Consider the following 20,848-nt stretch of genomic DNA (forward strand, 5'->3'; position numbering starts at 1 on the left):
GTATACAGTTAATGGCAGGACCCTGAACAGCATTGATATACAGAGGGATCTTGGGGTACAAGTCCATAGCTCCCTGTAATTGGCCAGGCAAGTGGATAGGGTGGGAAAGAGAGTGCATGGCATGCTTGCCTTTATTGGTTGGGGAATTTAGTAGAAGATCCAGGATGTCATGTTGCAGCTTTATAAGATTTTGGTTAGGCCACACTTAAAAAGTATTGCATTCAGTTCTGGCTGCCACATTACTGGATGAATGTGGAGGCTGTGGAGAGGGCACAGAAGAGGTTTACCAGGATGTTGCCTGGATGGGAGGGTATGAGCGTAAGGAGAGGCTGGAAAAACTCAGGTTCTTTTCTTTGGAGAGGTGGAGGCTGAGGAGAGACTTGATAGAAGTCTATAAAATTATGAGACATACAGATTGGGTTGACAGTCAGAATCTTTTTTCCAGAGTGAAATGTCTAAAATTAGGGGGCATGCATTTAAGGTCAGAGGGAGACAGTCCAAAGGAGATGTGAGGGACAGGTGTCCTACACAGAGAGCAGTAGGAGTCTGGAACATGCTCCCGGGTGGTGATGAAGGCAAATATGAGTGGGATCTCAATGCAATTGAAACTAACTTTAGGGGGTTTAAGGGATTTTCAGATAAGCACATGAATATTGTGGGCCAAAGGGCCTGTTCCTGTGCTATACATTTCTATGTTCTATGATCTACATTGCAATTTGAACCCATGTCTCCACAGCTTTAGCATGAGATTCTATTTGTGGATCTTCTGACACATTTTTTATCCAAAAATTGAAACAAATGACAAAACTATCCCACTATTTTGAAACAATATCAGTTCAAAGATGCCACAAGAGACAATAAAGCAGGAGGCTAGTACAGAGTGGCTCAGTGGAGGTGTGGTTTGGTGGCTCAGTGGTTAACACTGCTGCCTCACAGATCCAGGGGCCCAGGTTTGATTCCAGTCTCGGGTAACTGTCTATGTGGAGTTTGCACATTCTCCCCATATCTGCGTGCATTTCCTCTGGGTGCTTCGGTTTCCTTCTACAATTCAAAGATGTGCAGGTAAGGTGGATTGCCCATGCGAAATTGTCCATAGTGTTCAGGGATGTGTAGGTCAGGTGCATTAGTCAGGGAGTAAATGTGGGGTACTGGATCTGGGTGGGTTACTCTTTAGAGGGTCGGTGTGGACTTGTTGGGCCGAAGGGCCTGTTTCCATACTGGACAGATTCTAAACAAAAATCTCCATCGCTTCATTAATGCTGGGTCAAGGTCCTGGAATTTCCTCCTTCCCCCACTGCAGTAATATCTATGCTGAAGGGCCTATTTCCACACTGTAGGGATTCTATGAGTTTACACTGGACATTCATGGAACTGAAGAAAAAGTCACAAGGAAAATAAATTAGCGCAGGCTAATTGCACAAGCCCGCAGTATGACTGAGTTATCACTTAGAGTATAACAAATGTGGGCAAGTCAAGAATTAATCAATATCTAATTTGGCAAGAATCGTAACTTGTTAACAATTGCTTCAGTTACTGCCTCTTCTTCTGTTTGAACGACACATTTCCCAATCGTTTTGTCCTAATGTGTTGCATGGATTCATGCTATAATTGTGTTTACTGTCATTCCTGCTTTGTTGGCAAGATGTAAATGAACATGCTTAGAAACTTAAAAAGGACAATCTCACCTGTCATATTGCAATAGACGAGCAAAGGTCTCTGTGGACCACTGCCATCGGGATCAATGGAGAAGAAGCCGGATGTATTCCCTGTGTGTTTGTATGTCTCACACGACTGCTTATACCTGGCTATATACACATACATTAAAAAAAACACAGTATCAGTATAATATATTTCCATGATCATAATACCAACAGCCAGCTGGAGTAAAACAGGACTTGAAAAATGTGACAATGAGAATACTTATGACAATAGCAGTGGAAAATGCATGAGCTCAAATGAATGGTGATGGGATGAGCCACAAAATCAGCTGGGAATACGGTCATAGAATCTTGAAACCACATAAAAAAAAGACCACAAGCCTGCAATTCATGAGATGCTCTATTCCTGCTTACTCAGGTAATTCAGGAGCACTCATACCTTTTTCACTACTTTTTTTTAGCGGCAGGGCATTTTCAGGTGAAGATGTCACTATGGTTTATTGACGTGATTATAAGTATGTTGTGGGGGATGGGAGGGAGAGATTCGGTGAAGTATTCATATGGCAGGCTTTAATGACCAATGGAAACCCAATCAACAGTTTGCAAAGAAGCTAACTTTTTCTTTTCATCGAATTTATTCTTGGTGAAGGGCATCCATTGCTGACGGTGCACGAGTGTAAGACTGTTCTTCTAAAGAGTCTGCACTTCTTTCAATAACAAAGATAAATGACCCACTCTTCATGAAGTCTAAAACTAGGCAGCATAGGGTTTAAGGTAAGAGGGGAAAGATTTAACAGGGAACTAAAGGACAGATGTCAGTGGGTGCGTGGAATAAGCTATGAAAGAAAGTGGTGGAGACTGATATAAATGCAACATTTAAATGGCATCTGGATGAGTACATGAATAGAAAGAGTTTAGAGGGTTATGGGCCAAATGCTGACAAATGGGACCAGATTACTTTAGAATATCTGGTCAGCGTGGATGAGTTGGACCAAAGAGTCTGCTTCTGAACTGTATGACTTGAAGTCAGCTTGCAAAAACCAAAACCAAATTAACTGCTTAAGTTCTAAACCTTCCACAGGATTTCTTGTCCCCTTGTTCACAACATTATTACACTTTCTTGGACCTTTACTGAAAGGCTTAGTTTGTTTGTCAGAGGCCCCACCCCAGAATTATTTCCTCCCCCAAGTCCATTGATGGCCTACAATCAGTTTAAACTGAATAGTTTATACCCCCTTAAGGAGATATCAGTTTGGAATTTTAAATTGTAATTTCAGCAGAGGGAGGTGCAGATTAAAGCAAATTGTGATGAACAGATACAACGATACAGGCAATGCTTGTGAAGGAAGGAATTACAACAATATTTAACACATTGCTCTTCATTAGCATGATAGTTCCAACTGGGACCACGTGCAAATTAAAGACATAAATTGGTTACAATGCAGACGGGCCCTACATATGAAGGGTGGGATGTGTTTATCTAACTATCCTGGTGAGGTCAATGAATTCTTCTGGCACTGCCCAGCAGTCCTGGAACTGAGAATGTTGGGATTCGGTGTCAATGGCACATCCCTCATGTGATCCAAATGAATATCTGGCAGATTTGCTGACATTGACACTTAAACATAAGTGTTTCTTTCATATAGATACATCCAAGATGTCAGAACCAGAAGAAGAATGAGAGTCTTAGTCTCTGGCTTGATGCCTCTGTCATTGTGTCTGCTTGCGGCAGATTTCCTTCCACAACCCTTTCTCTCCAACTGAGAGGGATAATCCCATACCAGGAGAAACACCATTTGAAAGATGAATGACATAAGAAACGGGAGTAGGCATCAGCCACTTGGGTCTTGGAGCTTTCCTCAGTCACCAGCCATTAAGATCATGGCTGATCTGATTGGAACCTGAACTCCATTTTGCTTGCTGCCCATTCCCCATAACCTTTCACCCATCTGTCTATGAAAAAAAATCTGTTGAACTCAATCTTGAACATATTCAATGAGCCACTGCTCTCCAGGGGAGAGAGCCTCAAACTCTATGAGAGAAGAATTTCCTCCTCTGTATTTAAAATCCTTATGTATACACTGCACCCTCCACTTCTGCGTTCCCCAGTAAGGGACAACATTCTCTCAGCATCCACCTTGTCAATCCTGCTTCAAATCTTATAGGTTTCAGGGAAGTCACTTCTTACATTTCAAAACCCTGATGAGTGTAGGCCCAAACCACTTAATCTTTCCTCATAAGACAAACCACAATCGTCTTTGAACGACCTCGTATGCAAGTAGGGTAACTAAACTGCACACATTAATCTATATGTTTAAACAGATATGGCAGCAGCATATAGACAGGTGAAGGGTATATGAGAGGCTGGGGGGATGCAGTATAACAGTCAAATCTGAGATTATTCTTGAGCTCCATTTACCAACATCATTCTCAGACAGTAGCTCAGCATATGACTTTGGTCTCAGTTCTCCAGTATAAAACCCAATTCTTCAAAGGCTCATAAAACTGTGGAACTCCTAGTTCCCAGAAAACAAGATTGAGGTTCACAAGAAGGAGATGTTAGCAATCCTGGAAAGTGTGAAAATAGATACGTGCTCTGGGACAGATGAGATTTATCCTCGGATTCTCTGGGAAGCCAGGGAGGAGATTGCAGATTTTTGGCTTTGATCTTTATGTTGTCATTGTCTACATAACAGTGCCAGAAGACTGGAGGATAGCAGATGTTGTTCCCTTGTTTAAGAAGGGGAGTAGAGACAACCCTGCTAATTATGGACCAATGAGCCTTACTTCAGTTGTGGGTAAAGTGTTGGAAAAGGCTAGAAGAGATAGGATTTATAATCACCTAGAAAGGAATAAGTTAACTAGGGATCATCAACACATTTTTATGAAGGGTAGGTTGTGCGTCACAAACCTTATTGAGTTCTTTGAGAAGGTGACCAAACAGGTGGATGAGGGTAAAGCAGTTGATGTGGCGTATATGTATAAGGCATTTGATAAGGCTCCCTTCAGCAGGTTATTGCAGAAAATACAGAGGCATGGGATTGAGGATAATTTAGCAGTTTGGATCAGAAATTGGCTCGCTGAAAGAAGACTGGAGGATAGCAGATGTGGTGGTGGTTGATGGGAAATGTTCAGTTACTAGTGGTGGACCGCAAGAATTTGCTTTGGAGTCACTGCTGTTTGTCATTTTTATAAATGACCCAGATGAAGGCGTAGAAGGATGGGTTAGTAAATTTGCAGATGATGCTAAGGCCAGTAGAGTTGTGGATAGTGCTGCAGGATGTTATAGGTTACAGAGGAACATAGATAAGCTGCAGAGCTGGGCTGAGAGGTGGCAAATGGAGTTTAATGCGGAAAAGTGTGAGGTGACTCATTTGGAAAGAGGAACAGGAATGCAGAGTGCTGGGCAAATGGTAAGATTCTTGGTAGTGTGGATGAGCAGAGAGATCTCAGTGTCCATGTCCAAAGATCCCTGAAAGTTGCCACCCAGGTTGATAGGGTTGTTAAGAAGGCATACAATGTGTTAGCTTTTATTGGTAGATGGATTGAGTTTCGGAAGCATGAGGTCATGCTGTAGCTGTACAAAACTCTGGTGTGGCCGCACTTGGAGTATTGCATACATTCTGGTTCCTGCACTATAGGAAAGATGTAGAAGCTTTGGAAATGGTTAGGAGATTTGCTAGGATGTTGCCTGGAATGAAAGGACAGTCATATTTTCAAAAGGCTAAGGGACTTGAGGCTGTTTTTGTCAGAGATAAGAAGGTTGAGAGGTGACTTAATTGAGACATATAAGCTTTCTTGGACTCTTCATGTGGATGCACTGGTTACAAAGGCCCAACAACATCTCTTCTTCCTCAGGCAGCTGAGGAAATTTGGCATGACAGCGAATACCCTTGCCAGCTATTATAGGTGTGCCATTGAAAGCATTCTGTCTGGACGTATCATTACCTGGTATGGCAACTGTGCCATTCAAGATCAGGAGACGGTTACAGAGAGTGGTGAACTCGGCCCAGACAATCACAAAGGTCAACCTCCCATCTATAGAATCCATCTACTAGGCCCATTGTCAAGGAAAGGCCGCCAGCATTCTCAAAGATCCATCCCACCCTGGCAATGCTTTTCTACAACTTCTACCATCAGGGAGAAGGTACAGAAGCCTGAACACATACCAGCTGGTTTCATAACAGTTTCTACTTCACTGTTGTTAGAATATTGAATGGACTCACAAACTTGACATTCGCCTGTATCTGTGTTTTTGTCATTGCCATTGCCACTGTTTACCTATTATTTACTATCTATGTGACTTAACTCTGTGATCTGCCTGCATTGCTCGCAAGACAAAGCTTTTCACTGTGCCTTGATACACGTGACAATAAATTCAATAATCAGAGGGTTAGATTAGATTAACTACAGTGTGAAAACAGGCCATTCAGCCCAAACTGACCCTCCAAAGTGTAACCAACCCAGACCCATTTCTTCTGACTAGCACCATGGGCAATTTAGCATAGCCAATTCACCTGACCTACACATCTTTAGCCTGTGGGTCTGTGTGGTAGAGACAGGGAGACCCATGGAGAATGTGCAAATTCCACACAGACAGCTGCCCAAGGCTGGAATCGGAACCTGGGACCCTGCCACTGTAAGGAAGCAGTGCTAACTACTGAGCCACTGTGCTGTTAGATAGAATGGAGAGTGAGAGCCTCTTTCTTCAGATGGTGATAGCTACCATGAGGGGACATAGCTTTAAATTGAGGGGTGATAAATATGGGACAGATGTCAGAGGTAGTTTCTTTACTCAGAGAGTAGTAAGGGTATGGAATGCACTGCCTGCAACTATCGTAGGCTCGACAACATTAAGGGCATTTAAAAGGTCATTAAGTAGACATGTGGATGAAAATGGAATAGTGTAGCTTAGATGGGCTTTGGATTAATTTCACAGGTCAGTGCAACCTCGAGGCCCAAAGGGCCTGTACTGTGCTTAATGTTCTACATTCCATGTGAGATCATTGAGTTAGATAGAGTCCTGATTGACAATGGAGTCAAAGAGAATCAGGAATAAGCAGGTCTGCAAAGCTGTGGCCTTAATCAGATCTCATCAAATGTCAGAGCAAGGCTGAGAGACAGAAGCATTTACTCCTGCTCCTACCTCGCATGCTTGGTTGTATGTAATTACTGAAAGACAGCTTTCTGCTCTCCACCCCTCAACTCCCAGTCAGTACAACCTGCCCAGTGATCAGCAGTGACAATGCCTGTGTTACTCAGTTCAATGTTACTCACAATTATGGCAGGTAGCTCCTGTATAGCCAGTCCCTCTGCAGTCACAGTAAAAGGTACTCCAGGACTGAGAGCATTCTCCGCCATGCTCACAGTAATTCGGCAAGCACCTATTGCACAGAAAAACACATTCTGACATAAAACACTTCTTTTGCTCGGCGATTTAATCCCAGCTCTCAGTTGGTGGGTTCACAAAATTAACCACTGACAATCCATCTTAGATGGGCAGTAACCTGCTGTGCTCATTCAAACAGAAAACAGTGTGGTTAATCTGCCAAATGGCATATGAGTTAGTTGAAAGTTATGACAGGCATATTGATAACCTACTAAGGACGGTGAAAAGCTGACTTCAAACTGGTCCTGGCATCAGCATTGGCCATGCTTTGTCTCCGATTCAGAACATTGAGTGGCTTCAGCTTGATATTTTAAACAGTGTGCAATACCTTCCCATCACTTATGTGGTGAGGCTAATTACTAGGGTCAAAAATGCGGTGCTGGAAAAGCACAGCGGGTCAGGCAGCATCCAAGGAGCAGGAGAGTCAATATTAGATTACTTACAGTGTGGAAACAGGCCCCTCGGCCCAACAAGTCCACACCACCCCACCGAAGCACAACCCACCCATACCCCTAACCTAACACTATGGGCAATTTAGCATGGCCAATTTACCTGACCTGCACATCTTTGGACTGTGGGAGGAAACCAGCATGTGAAAACTCCACATAGTCAGTCACCTGAGGCAGGAATTGAACCTGGGTCTCTAGTACTGTCAGGTAGCAGTGCTAACCACTGTGCCACCGTGCTGCCCCAAATATTTTGAGCATAAGTTCGTCATCAGGAACCTGGGGTTTGCATTCTCCCTCCTGACCTTCTGTGCTTTTCCAAAACCACACTTTTTGACTCTGATCTCCAGAATCTGCAGTCCTCATTTTCTCGTAGTTAATTACTGGGGGCCAGTGTGGATCAGGTTGGAGAGTAATCCTTATCCACTTAATCTCATTTTAATTACACTGATGTGCATTCCCTGGCAGTTAAAGGGGAGTGCCAATTTCTTCCCAGCATATGTGTCTCTGGTATTTTTTGTGGCATGCAATAGAATCTATTTTATTCCATTTTCTGCTATACAGCTGCTCCAAAATAAGTAATAACTTGGAGGAAGACGCTGATCAGATCTTAACATAATCAACTTTCAATCTCATAGACACTGACATTGAAATATTAGTTGTAATCTAAGCATTTGGTACGGTGGCTTAGTGGTTAGCATTGCTGCCTCACAGTGCCAGGGTCCCAGGTTTGATCCCAGCCTTGGGCAACTGTGTGGAGTTTGTACATTCTCCCTGTGTCTGTGTGGGTTTCCTCCGGGTGCTCCAAATTCCCAAGATGTTCAGGTCAAGTGAATTGTCCATAGCGTTAGGTGCATTAGTCAGACAGGGGTGGGTTACTCTTTGGAGAGTAGGTGTGGACTTGTTGGGCCAAAGGGCCTGTTTTCACACTGTAGGGAATCTAATGAGGAAAAGTGTGTTTGCTTCCTTACTTTTTCCAAATAAGTATCAAACTTTCTTTGGATTGAGGAATCTTGCTGCCTGCATTCTGGGGAAAGAACTGTAGAAATCAGACTAATTGGGTCGCTCTTTGGAAAATTGAGCACAAACATAATGGGTGAAACCTTTCCCCAGTTTGGAGCTAGCAGACTGGATTCGTGGAGCAACAGAATTATATCTTAAAGTAGAAAAAAATGCCATTATTTTAAATAAATTCAATAAAAGCACAGAAAAAAAATCCTTATATCTTTGATATACAGCAGGAAAAGTGACAACAGGGTCCTTGAGGGACTCACATGCTTTTATATTAGGTTTGCATTCAAATTTTAAAATAATAGAACTTTAAGATATTTAGAGGAAATGAAGGATTTTACCTGTCCATGATGCCACACAGGTCTATTTGTAAATCACTGAAGTTGCCTTGCAAGCCTTGTTGCACCAGAATGAGGTTAACAAGTTGGTTGTCAATGTACACAAGTCGCATACAACCTTGAAAGACACCGACTGTGTTTGAACATCCAGCATCAATGTCATTTCCAGAGCAGCCTGAGAAGCACAACGGGTACAGAGGTACTTAGAGCATTAATTCTGATCACGGCATTAATTGAACATTAATTGAATCCAAAGAGATTCTCCAACTATGTTAAAAGCAAGAGAGCAACTAGAGAGAGAGAGAGAGAGTCAGGTCCCTTAAAGATCGAAAAGGTCATCTTTGTACCGAACCTCAACAGGGATATTAAATGAATGATCTGCGTAAGATTTTATTGTGGATAAAGAACTGGAGGCTAGTGAACTCAGGGAAATACATATTGATGTTTTGAAAACAGTTCACATTACAGAAGAGGAAGTACTAAAGATCTTAAAACAATTAAGCTGGTCCAATCTCTGAGACCTGATCAAGTGCATCCCAGGATGTTGTGGGAAGTTAGGGAAGAAATCAAGGGACCCCTTGCAGGAATATTTGCATCATTTATGACTACAGGGGTGGTGCTGTGAGTGGCTAATGTTATGTCTTTTTCAAGAAAGGATGTAAGGAAAAGCCTGGCACGAGAGATCTGTGAGTCTGACTTCAGTGGTGTATAAGTTGTCAGAGGTGATTCTGAAAGATAGGATTTACATACATTTGGAGAGACGAGAACTGATTAGGGATAGTCAGCGTGGTTTGTGCAAATCATGTCTCACAATATGTTGATTGTGTTTTTAAATGAAATAACCAAGAAGATTGATGAGGACAGAGCAGTAGACATTGTTTACTTGGACTGTAGTAAAGCCTTTCACACGGTTCTGCATTTCAGACTAATTAGTACAGTTAGATCATATGGGATCCAGGGCAAACTTGCCAACTGGATCCAAAATTGGTTTCACAGCAGGACACTGAGTGGTGGAGGATGGTTGTTTTTGGACTGGAATACTGTGACCAGCGGTGTTCCACAGGGATCAGGATTGGGACCACTTTTATTTGTTATCTATATAAATTATTTTGACGAGAATAAATTTGTGGATGACACCAAAATCGGTGTTATAGTGGACAGTGAAGAAGATTATCTCAGATTACAAAGAAATTTTGATCAGTTAAGTCAATGGGCTGAGGAGTAGGAGATGGAGTTAAATTTGGAAAAATGCAGAGTATTGCATTTTGGTAAAATAAAGAAGGGTAGGACTCATACAATAAAAGTAGGACCTTGGATAGTATTGCAGAACAGTGAGACCTTGGAGTTCAGATGTGTAATTCTTTGAAGATTGCATTGTGTGGAGACAGGGTGGTTAACAAGGCTATTAGCACACTTGCCTTCATTGCTCAGATCTTTGAGTATAGGATTTGGGACATTATGTTGAGGTTGTACGGGACTTTGGCGAGGCCCCTTGTTGGGCACTGTGTTCAATTCAATTATTAAGCTGAAGAGGCCTCAGAAAGACTTACCAGGATGTTGCTGGGAAGCCAGGGTTTGATATATATAAGGAGAGGCTGGATAGTTTGTGACTTTTTTAATTGAAGCATTGAGGGCCGACCTTAAAAACATTTGTAAAATCATGAGAAGTATAGATTAAGTGAATGGCAGGTGTCTTTTCCCTAGAGTGAAAGATTTCAAGACCAGAGGACATATTTTTAAGGTGAGAGGAGAAAGATATAAAAAAGACTTGAAGGATAATTCAGAGAGTGGCTCATGTGTGAACTTCCAGAGGAAGTGTTACATCTTACAATATGTAACAGACATTTGGATAAGTACATGAAACAAAATGTTTGATGGGATATGGGGCAAGTGCAGGCAGGTAGGACTAGTTTAGTTTGGGATTATGGTCAGCATGGACTGGTTGGACTGAAGGGTCTGCTTCTATTCTGTCTGACTCTATGACTATAAAACTGAAAATATCCACCATCATATGTATGCATTGATGCAATATTGAACATCGACAAAGAAAGAAAATCTCCCTTCCCTAGAGAGATTGCATAGAATGGTCCTTTTCACTGTGGAGCTGAACAGAATGAGAGGTAACCTATTGCCCATTATATAATATTTCTAGCAAGCTTGATAAGGTGGAAGGAGAAGGCACTCTATGCTACTTTCTCCCCACCCCCACCCTCCTCTCATTTATCTCTCCACCCTTCAGGCACTCTGCCTGTATTCCTGATGAAGGGCTTTTGCCCAAAACGTTGATTTTACTACTTATCGGATGCTGCCTGAACTGCTGTGCTTTTCCAGCACCACTCCACTCCAGAATGTGGAAGGAGAGGATAGGGTGATCCCCTTCCAATGTTCTCTGTGTGCTACACAGCCATGAAGCTGCTAGGGAGTTCTGCCCATGCCAATCAGTGTGCCAATGTATTGGTATCCACTTGCAGAAGCTACTGTCATACAGGGAGTTTTGCGCAGCGAAAAATAATATTGGCTGTTTTTCAGCAGTGCAGACTCAATGGGTGAAGGGCATTTGTCTATGTAGAAGTCTTCTATGACTTTATATCACAGGGGTCATCAGTTCCCTCTCTTTGGAATGGCTGGACCTAAGATCGATAATCTCGTGATAAGGTATAAACCATCTAGGATTGAGATGAAGAGAAATCACTCCAATCAGAGGGATATGAATCTGTGGAATAATTCACTCCAGGGAGCATGGGCACCATGGTCAATTGGGTGAATTCAAGACTGTTTTTGATCGGTTTTTTGATCCCTCAAGAAATCAAGATCTGACGGGACAAAGGAGGAATGTGGAGTTGATGTAGAAGATCAGTCATGATCTTATTGAATGGCACAGCAGTCTAATCCTGCTCCTAAATGTTAAGGTTCTCACCTTCACCAGCAAAAGAAGGTTGCACGAAAAGACGTTCCTGAATCTCCTTCAATCAGACATAAAGAATAAACCTGAGAGAAAATCTTAATGAGAAACAAAATTGAAAGAGAGGGGTTATGAGGTTGTGTGGCTGATGGGCAAGCATCACCTGACTGAATGATAAAGGAAACACACACTTGCCCAAAGTTATGAGTAGGCTAACATCACATTCCAATTGGGTGGGGAAAGACCAGCATGTCAACACATGGCTAACAGATGGTCAATAGTGGGAGACTGAGTCAAGGTCAGTTGGAGGTCAGAGTTCATTGAATAAAATCTTCACAATCACATTCAAGTAGAGTTGGCAATTTTAATACCAAGACTGTAATATGTTTTAAACCCATTGCTGTGGTGTACATCACTGACTGTCAAGGTGGATTAGAGTCATAGAGTTGGACAGCATAGAAACAGACCTTTTGGTACAATTGATCCATGTCGACCAGATATCCTAAAATAATCTTGTCCCATTTTTCAATACTTGGTCCATATCCCTCGGGATTGTTACCACCTAATGGTATACCATTCAGTCTAAAAAGGAATGGTCCACACCTCCAAAATAGTAGCTGCCTCCTGAGTACATCCGCATCTGTGTGGTCAAGTGAACAGTCATGGCAGCTTCACCGTTCAACTGGACACTGACATGATTCCGTCTGGCACTCAAATGGATGGTGTGCCATTGTCCATCATTCAGATTGCTCCCTGTGAGAGGGAAACACAGGAGACAATGAGTTTAATTAAAGGAACACCACTAGGTTTATTAATGTATGCTCACTGCATCAGAACTAGTTACAACTTACAAAGATTTAACTCGATTGATTAAAAGCCAAAAGGGAAACATAGATAGATAGAAAAGTACAGCACAGAACAGGCCTTTTGCCCCACGATGTTGGGCCGAGGTTAATCCTAATGTAAAATATAGTAACTTAACCGACATACCCCTCAACTCACTGCTATCCATGTGCATGTCCAGCAGTCACAACAATTTCTTTCATATGCAGTAAGTTGTTAACAATCTGGAATACACTCCTTGAAAAGCTGGTGGAAGTAAGATTTGACGATAACTTTCTAAATGGAATTGTAGAAATATTTGGAAAGGAATCAGACTGCGGGATGATTATGAAAAATTGTTGGGGTGTGGGAAAGTGGGGAGACGGTAAGTTGATTTGGGATTAAATTTTAAAGAATGTGTGTAGCTACAATGGGTTAAGTGGGCTCCTGAGGTGCTGTACAACTTATTCATTCTTTGACAAATTCAAAAACTCTAGATGCTGGAAATCTGAAGCAGAAACAGAAACGCAGTAGCTCTAGCAGCATCTATATTTGAAGAAAGATCACTGGACCCGAAATAGTAACTCTGCTTTCTCTCCACGCTGCTGCCAGACCCGCTGAGCTTCTCCAGTAATTTCCTGCAGTTTTTATTTTTAATTTTGTAATTAATTGTTGGAATGGTTAAATATCTTTAATTGATGCAGTGCAGTCAGAGTTTATCAACCTTTCAAGTTTATAAACTCTTATATCAAAACGAAGATTAAAAACATTACTGATTCAACATTATTTTTGTGAGCAACATACATTACAATATAGAACAGAACTTACCTACATAATGACCAAAAATCTCTACCTCCACAATTATAGTGAACAATGTATTTAAGTCAACATACAATTCTCCAGGAACCAATCCAAAGTGACTCATAGTTCTTAAAGATTTCATTCCTTTCGTTTCATAACTGGGTAAGTTTTCACTGCAGAACTGTGTTCCACAGTGGGGTAGTTTTCTCCAGTATATCCCTGGCTCAAGCTCTTATCGTCTTGTTTCAAATCTTCTTGAAATCTATTCAAGTTAGAGCAAGCTCCCATCTTATTCCTCTTCAGAGAACGATGGGGACTAGCCTTTTCTATCTGTTTTCTCCCTTTTTGGATCCTGTCAAATTGCTTACCTGTGCAATTCAGTGATATTACTTAAGAGAAGCTTGTAATTCAATCCGGCAATGGCTTCCAATGTGTCCTTCCCTCTCAAAGCTCATTTTCATCAAAATACTAATTACAAGGGGCTTGTATCCAGATCAAAATGCTGAAAACCTGTCCTTTAGACACCAACTCAATTCCATCTTAAAATTAAATTGGTATCTTAAAGTATAAGCTGGGGCAGTATGGTGGCCCAGTGGTTAGCACTACTGCCTCACAGCACCAGGGTCCCAGGTTAGATTCCAGCCTTGGGCGACTGTCTGTGTGGAGTTTGCACATTCTCTCCGTGTCTGCGTGGAGTTTCCTCCGGGTGCTCCAGTTTCCTCCCACAGTCCAAAGATGTGCAGGTCAGGTGAATTGGCCATGCTAAATTACACCATAGTGTTAGTTGCATTAGTCAGAGGGAAACAGGTTTGGGTGGGTTACTGTTCAGAGGGTGTGGACTGGTTGGGCTGAAGGGCCTGTTTCCACACTGTAGGGAATCTAATCTTATAACCATTATTACTTGAGGAGGTGGTGGCATGGTAGTCATGTCACTGGACTCTGAACCTAAAACCCCAGGTTAATATTCTGAGGTGGCGGGTTCAAGTTCCATCATTGCAAATGTACATTGAAAAAAACACACAGATAAAAATAAGCCTAATGCCAACCATGTAGTTATTGCTAATGGTGTAAAACAACCTGGTTCATTAATATCCCTCAGGGAAGGAAATCTGCCATCTTACCTGTTCTGGCCTGAATGTGAATCCGTGGCCAAAGCAATGCTGGTGACTCTTAATTTCCCTTTCTGCAATTGTAGATAGGCAACAAATTCTAACCTAGCCAGTGACATTGATGCCACAAGAATGAATAAGAAAAACTCTCACATGAAAACACAATACCGTGGATACTGAAAATCTGAAGGAAGCACAGAGAACACTTTGAAAACTAAGCAGCATCAGTGGAAAGAGAAACCGAGTTAATATTTTAAGTCCAGAACTGATGATGCCAGATCTGCTGAGTTTCTCCAGTGCTTTTCGTGTATAAAACAAAACAACATTCTGTGTTTAAGCTTTTGTATCTTCTGCCTGGAGCAAGAGGTTGGAAGAGATTACCACCGGGTGGGAGAGATCTTTGATGGTGTTGCCTCCGTTCCTCGGCAACAAGAAGTGTAGGCGGAGTCAATGGATGGAAGGTTGCATGATGGTCCACTCTGTGTTCACAACTTTCTGGACTTTCTTACGGTCCTGGGCAAAGCAGTTGCCAAAGCAAGCAGTGATGCATCCAGATAGACTGCTTTCAAAGGTGCATCTGTAAAGGTTGGTGAGGGTCCTTGTGGACATATTGAATTTCCTTAGCCGCCTGAGGAAGAAGAGGAATTCTTGACCATTGCATCTACGTGGATGGTCCAGGACAGATTGTTCGTTGATTGCTGATTCACAGAAAAAAAGGTCTGGGATTCTCTTTAATCACTGACAATGAAATGTCAACAGAATTCAGAACAAGTGTCCTTCATTTCTCCATTTTATGCAAAGTTAAAACCAATTCCCAATATAGTCTAATAAAAACTCAATATAAAATATCTGTATTGATATATGGTCAAATATACATACCAGTGTACATATCCACAATTACAAACAACTTGAATTTATCAAGTGCCTGAAATGCAATAAATAATTTCAAAGTGTTTTGAGGGAACAGTATTGAGCAAGATTTGATACTTTGTCGTGTAAAAGAATTTCAGGACAAATGACCAAAAGGTTGGTCAAAATACAACGGCTCCCCAATTGACAAAAGTGTAATTTATGAATGCTTGTACCTTTTAAATTTAAAGATCAAACATATGAGAACTTCCTATACTTACAAACAAGACTTTATTTGTCTTGCATTCTGCACTGATTTGAGTACAAATCAACTTGCAAAGAGATTCAAAAATGGAAACCATTTGCAATCTAGGGATTGGTAGTAGAGAGTTTCAAATAGTATTTTAAAGATAGCAATAGAGGAGGTTTAGTTTTTTTGTGCTAAAAGGAACTGAAGATGCTTAGCAACAGGTTAAAACCATTGGGTTTCTTGAATCACATCTGTCATTCAATACGATTGTGACCTCAACTCCACATTTACCAACCTACCATTAGACTGCTCATTTTGATTTAATTTGATTCATTACTGTCACTTGTACCGAGGTACAGTGAAAAGTGTTGTCTGACGCTAAATAGGCAGATTGTACTGTACAAGTGCATCAGGATAACAGAACAGAGTGAAGGATACAGTGTTACAGATGGCAAGAAGATGCAGAGAGAGAGATCAACATTAACGTTAAACAGGTCTATACAAAAATTGAATAACAGCGGGGAAGAAACTGTTCTTGAATCTGTACATGTACACCAACTTTTATATCTTTTGCCCAATGGAAGAGGGTGGAAGAGAGTATAACTGGGATGGGAGAGGTCTTTGATTATGTTCTGATGTGGAGGTGCTTTTGGTGGACTGGGGTGGACAAAGTTAAAAAATCACATCACACCAGGTTATAGTCCAATACGTTTATTTATTGAACAAACCCAGATTGCTTTTAAGTCTTCAATCACTCAAAGCCTGCATCCCCATTTTAAGTGATTAAAGACTTAACAGCAATCTGGGTTTGTTCAACACATGGCATCAGTTGTATGACACTTTGATCTTTTACTATAAATTCTGTGTCCTATGATCCTACCCCACTAGCTACCTGACGAAGGAGCAGTACTCTGCATGTTTGTACTTCCAGATACATGTGTTAGACTATTACTTAGTGTTATGTGATTTTTAACTTTGATTACGTTGGTTGCTTTCCCAAGGCAGTGGGAAGAATTGATGGAGTCAACGGTTGGTAGGCTGGTTTCCATGAGCAATTAAAATAAAGAATCGAAGCAAGGTCAAAAACAGACTAGGAGAGAAACCTACAAGGGTTGTATGGCTGGAGGGGACTTACCAGGATGTAAACCTGGGTGATCTCTCATTTGGATGGTGTTAGCAATGAGGAAAGAATGGACAAACTTGATTTGTTTACACTTGAACATCGAAGGAAGAGGGGTGACCTGATAGCAGTTTATCAAATTATGAGAGGCACAGGTAGAATGGATAATTGGAGTCTTTTTCCCCAGTGTAGAAATGTCAATTACTAGGAGTCGTAGGCTGAAAGTTAAAAGATGGTAAGTTTAAAGATGATTTGAGAGGTAAGCTTTTTACACGGACGGTGATGAGTGCCTGGAATGTTCTGCCAGAGGAGGTGTGAGAAGCAGACCTGGCAGGAACGTTTAAGAGACATCTTGACAGATATACGAATAGGCAGGGAATAGAGGGATACAGACCGAATAGAGGTAACAGTTTAGAAAGGCATCATGTGTCAGCATAGGCTTGATGGGCCAAAGGGTCTGTTCCTGTGATGTACAGTTCTTTATATCTTTGTGTCACAAGGATAGGGAAGAATGAGAGACTTGAAGACAGGGATGAGAATTTTAGGATTGAGATACGACGGGACCAGGAACCAACATACATCAGCAAGCACAATGGATGCTGGATAAGATCATTGTGAGTTTGGACCCAGACAAGAGTTTTGAATGCATTCAAGTTCACGGAGTGTTGAAAATAGAAGCCTGGCCAAGAGTTCACTGGAACCTTCCATTCTAGTAGTAACAAAAGAAGGCTGTGGAGGCCAGGTCATTGAATAAATTTAAGATGGAGATAGATAGGTTCTGGAGTATCAAGGGGATCAAGGGTTACAGGGAGAATGGTGTTGGGAAATGTATCAGCCATGATTGAATGGCAGAGCAGACTTGATGGGCTGACTGGCCTAATTTCTGCTCCTATGTCTTATGGTCCTATAGTTTTATAAAAACAAGAGTGAGGGATTCATTAGTAACTATGTTATAGAGGTGGAAGTAGGTACTCTTGTGATGTCACAGATATGTAGTCAGGCACTAATCTTGTGGTCAGATGTGACACGAAGTTTACAAGCAGTCTGATTCAGCCTCAGAGATGCATATGAACTTGTAATCATTCAGATTAGGAACAGGAGAAAGCCATTTTCTCGCTTGAACCTGCTCCGCCATTCGATAAGATCATGGTTGATCTGGTCGAGGCCTTCTCCTCCTGTCTAACCATCTCCAATAACCTTTGACTCTCTTTCCAGTCAAGGATCTTTCTACTTCTGCCTTAAAAATTTTAAATGAATCTTGCTTCACCAAAGACTCTTCATCCTTTGAGAGAAAACATTTGCCCTCATGCCCATCTTAACCCTTTATTTTTAAGATTTGGAGATGCCGGGTGTTGGACTGGGGAGTACAAAGTTAAGAATCCCACAACACCAGGTTATAGTCCAACAGGTTTAATTGGAAGCTCTAGCTTTCGGAGCATTGCTCCTTCATCAGGTGGTTGTGGAGGACACAATTGTAAGACACAGAATTTATAGCAAAAGTTTACAGTGTGATGTAACTGAAATTATACATTGAAAAATACCTTGATTGCTTGTTAAGTCTCTCATCTGTTAGAATGACCACGTTAGTTTCACTTCTTTCATATGTAAATCATAATTTTTTTTAAAAGTTACATTCTCAGGTTAACTGTAACAATTGGTGTGAGAGATGAGATACTTAATTCTACATACTAAAGCAGTTGCATGAAAGCTAAACACTGCAGATGTTGAAAATTTAAAAATGGTCTACAGTTCAGACAGCAGTTGTGAAGAAAACTACAATTGTAGTTTCAGGTTAACTTTACACTTAACTGTTCGTTTTTCTCTGTCTCCACTGTCATTTCTGTGCACACTTTTTGCTATAAACAAATGTTAAAGATTGCAGTATAAAACCCTCTAAGCTGCAAACATCTCTACCTGCACCACACTTTGCTGTATCCCAAAACTGTGACTAATTCAATTAACAGCTTCCTCACAGGCAAAGTTCAAACATCAGCATTTAATCTGCAAGGCGACTAAAACTCTTCAAGCATTCACAATTCAATTAGTAGTTGCTGAAGAGGGAGATCTGATGCTGTTAGCTTGTTGAAAATGAAATGCTTGGTTGAAATGGAAGAGGTTTTCGGAAGACTGCATGTTGACGCAATGTTCTGCATGGTGTTTCTTGCAGAAACTACAGCCCAAAGTAAAAAAGTGTGGAATAATTCCATCAGTAAAATGCAATTTAAAGGAAAGCACATTACAAATAAGTTATACTTCATCAATGTGTCTTTTTTTTGAATAAAGACAAGAGGAATGTAAAATGCAGATGTTCCATATTTTTCAGATGGTAATGTACATACTCAAGAATACAGTATCAAGATCATTGGCAATTCAAAGAATTAAAATTGCAACAAATGTATCTCTGAATAAGACCATCCCTCTGCAATACATCATCTTCAACCATCATATTGTGCTTGGAGTTAATCAGGTGCAGATGGACTGGGAGGAAGGTCCTGGAAAATCAGATAAATAGGGAGGTAGAGAGAGCTTTATTTAGGGGGAATGGGGTGGAGGTGGTTCTGGAGGAGACGAAATGTAGGCTTATAAAGATACTGCATCATTACAAGGCAGCTATCTGGATAATGATATAGAGTGGCAGAGGAAGGGATAGACATAGAAAAAATACAGGAACTAGGATCAAAGTGGGGCAAAAAGACAAAATTAATGGTTTTCTACTTAAATGCATGTAGTATTTGGAACAAAATAAATGAATTAATGCACGAATATAGGTTAATGGGTGTAAACTTGAGTCAATGTGGAGAGATGGCCACAAGGAGATAAAAGCTGGGAATTAAAGATTCAGGGGTACGCAGCTTTTAGAAAGGACTGGAAAAGGTGATGGAGTAGCTTTCTTAGTCCATGACAGAATAGGTAAGAAATGTTGTTAGTTTGGAAGATGTACAATCCATGTGGTTGGAGATAAGAAGTAAGAAGGGGAAGAAGTAACAGTAGAAGAAAATGAGAACTGCAGATGCTGGAGATCAGAGTCGAAAAGTGTGGTGCCGGAAAAGCACAGCAGGTCAGGCAAATCTAAGGAGAAGGAGAGTCGACAATTTGGGCAAACACCCTTCATTAGGAAAGGGTTGATGAAGGGCTCATGCCCAAAACGTCAACTCTCATGCTTGTCAGATGCTGCCTGACCTGCTGTGGTTTTCTAGCACCACACTTTTCGACACTGGTAAGAGTAGTCTCTAGGCCTGCCTTGAGTAGTTACATGGTAGAGCAGAAATGAAAGAGGAGTTAATATGGGCTCATGAGAAAGGCAGTACATTATAATCAAAGGTGCTTTTGATCTTCATATAGACTGGATAAGCCAGATTGACAGAGAATGAGTCCAGGCGAAAGTGGGTACTGTAGATGCTGGAGATTAGATTCAAGATTAGAGTGGTGCTGGAAAAGCACAGCAGATCAGGCAGCATCTGAGGAGCAGGAAAATCGATGTTTCGGGCAGGAGCCCTTCATCAGGAGATAGAGTCCATTTGGGACTGTTTCTGAAATTAATATGTTATAGTTTCGAACAAGTATAAAATTATTTTGTATCTTGTCATGTATAATGTGGTATGTTTAATTAATAATCTCATATTAAAAGATACCTTAGAAAACAGTGATCATAACATGGTAGATGTTAGCATTCAGTTTCAGGGAGAGAAACTTGGTTTGGAAACAACTGCATTAAACTTAAATAAGGGTAATTACAAAGCAATAAGGGGAAAGCTGAGGGAAGGAGTGGAGTGGGGAGGTAGTTTAGCAGTAAAGACAATGGCAGGTGTTTAAGAAAATATGAAAGAAAAAGGTCATGATTCACAAAAAGAAAAAAAAGTGAAGATTTTTGGTAAGCAAGAGAATTGGGAAGGATTTAAAAATGAATAAATGATGCCAAAAACCTCATGAAGAAGGAGAAGGAGTAAGCATTTAGGATAAACTTGCAAGTAATATCAAAACAGCAAGAGCTTCTTTTAACATATAAAAGAGAGAGAGCAAAGTTAACACAAGCTCCTCAGAGAATAAACTTGGGGAAATAATAGTGGCAGAGGATTTGCACAAGCACTTGGCATCACTCTTCATCATAGAAGACTGTAATAGCATTCCAGAAGTATGGAATAATAAAAGGTCA

At 41.1% G+C, this 20,848-nt stretch overlaps 1 protein-coding gene across 1 annotated transcript in view; it reads right to left on the minus strand.

The window, feature by feature from the left end:
- The window catches only part of LOC140482418 (contactin-associated protein-like 5), a 1,108,772-nt gene that overhangs the window by 473,503 nt on the left and 614,421 nt on the right, over nt 1–20,848 (minus strand). The window contains exons 9-12 of the mRNA XM_072579902.1: nt 12,348–12,497; nt 8,846–9,017; nt 6,936–7,042; nt 1,686–1,805 (exon numbers count right to left, since the gene is read on the minus strand). Coding sequence (XP_072436003.1) covers nt 1,686–1,805; nt 6,936–7,042; nt 8,846–9,017; nt 12,348–12,497 — 549 coding nt within the window. The remainder of the gene's footprint in view (nt 1–1,685; nt 1,806–6,935; nt 7,043–8,845; nt 9,018–12,347; nt 12,498–20,848) is intronic.

The sequence above is a fragment of the Chiloscyllium punctatum genome, chromosome 10 (genome assembly GCF_047496795.1).
Source record: "Chiloscyllium punctatum isolate Juve2018m chromosome 10, sChiPun1.3, whole genome shotgun sequence".
Classification (NCBI taxonomy): domain Eukaryota; kingdom Metazoa; phylum Chordata; class Chondrichthyes; order Orectolobiformes; family Hemiscylliidae; genus Chiloscyllium; species Chiloscyllium punctatum.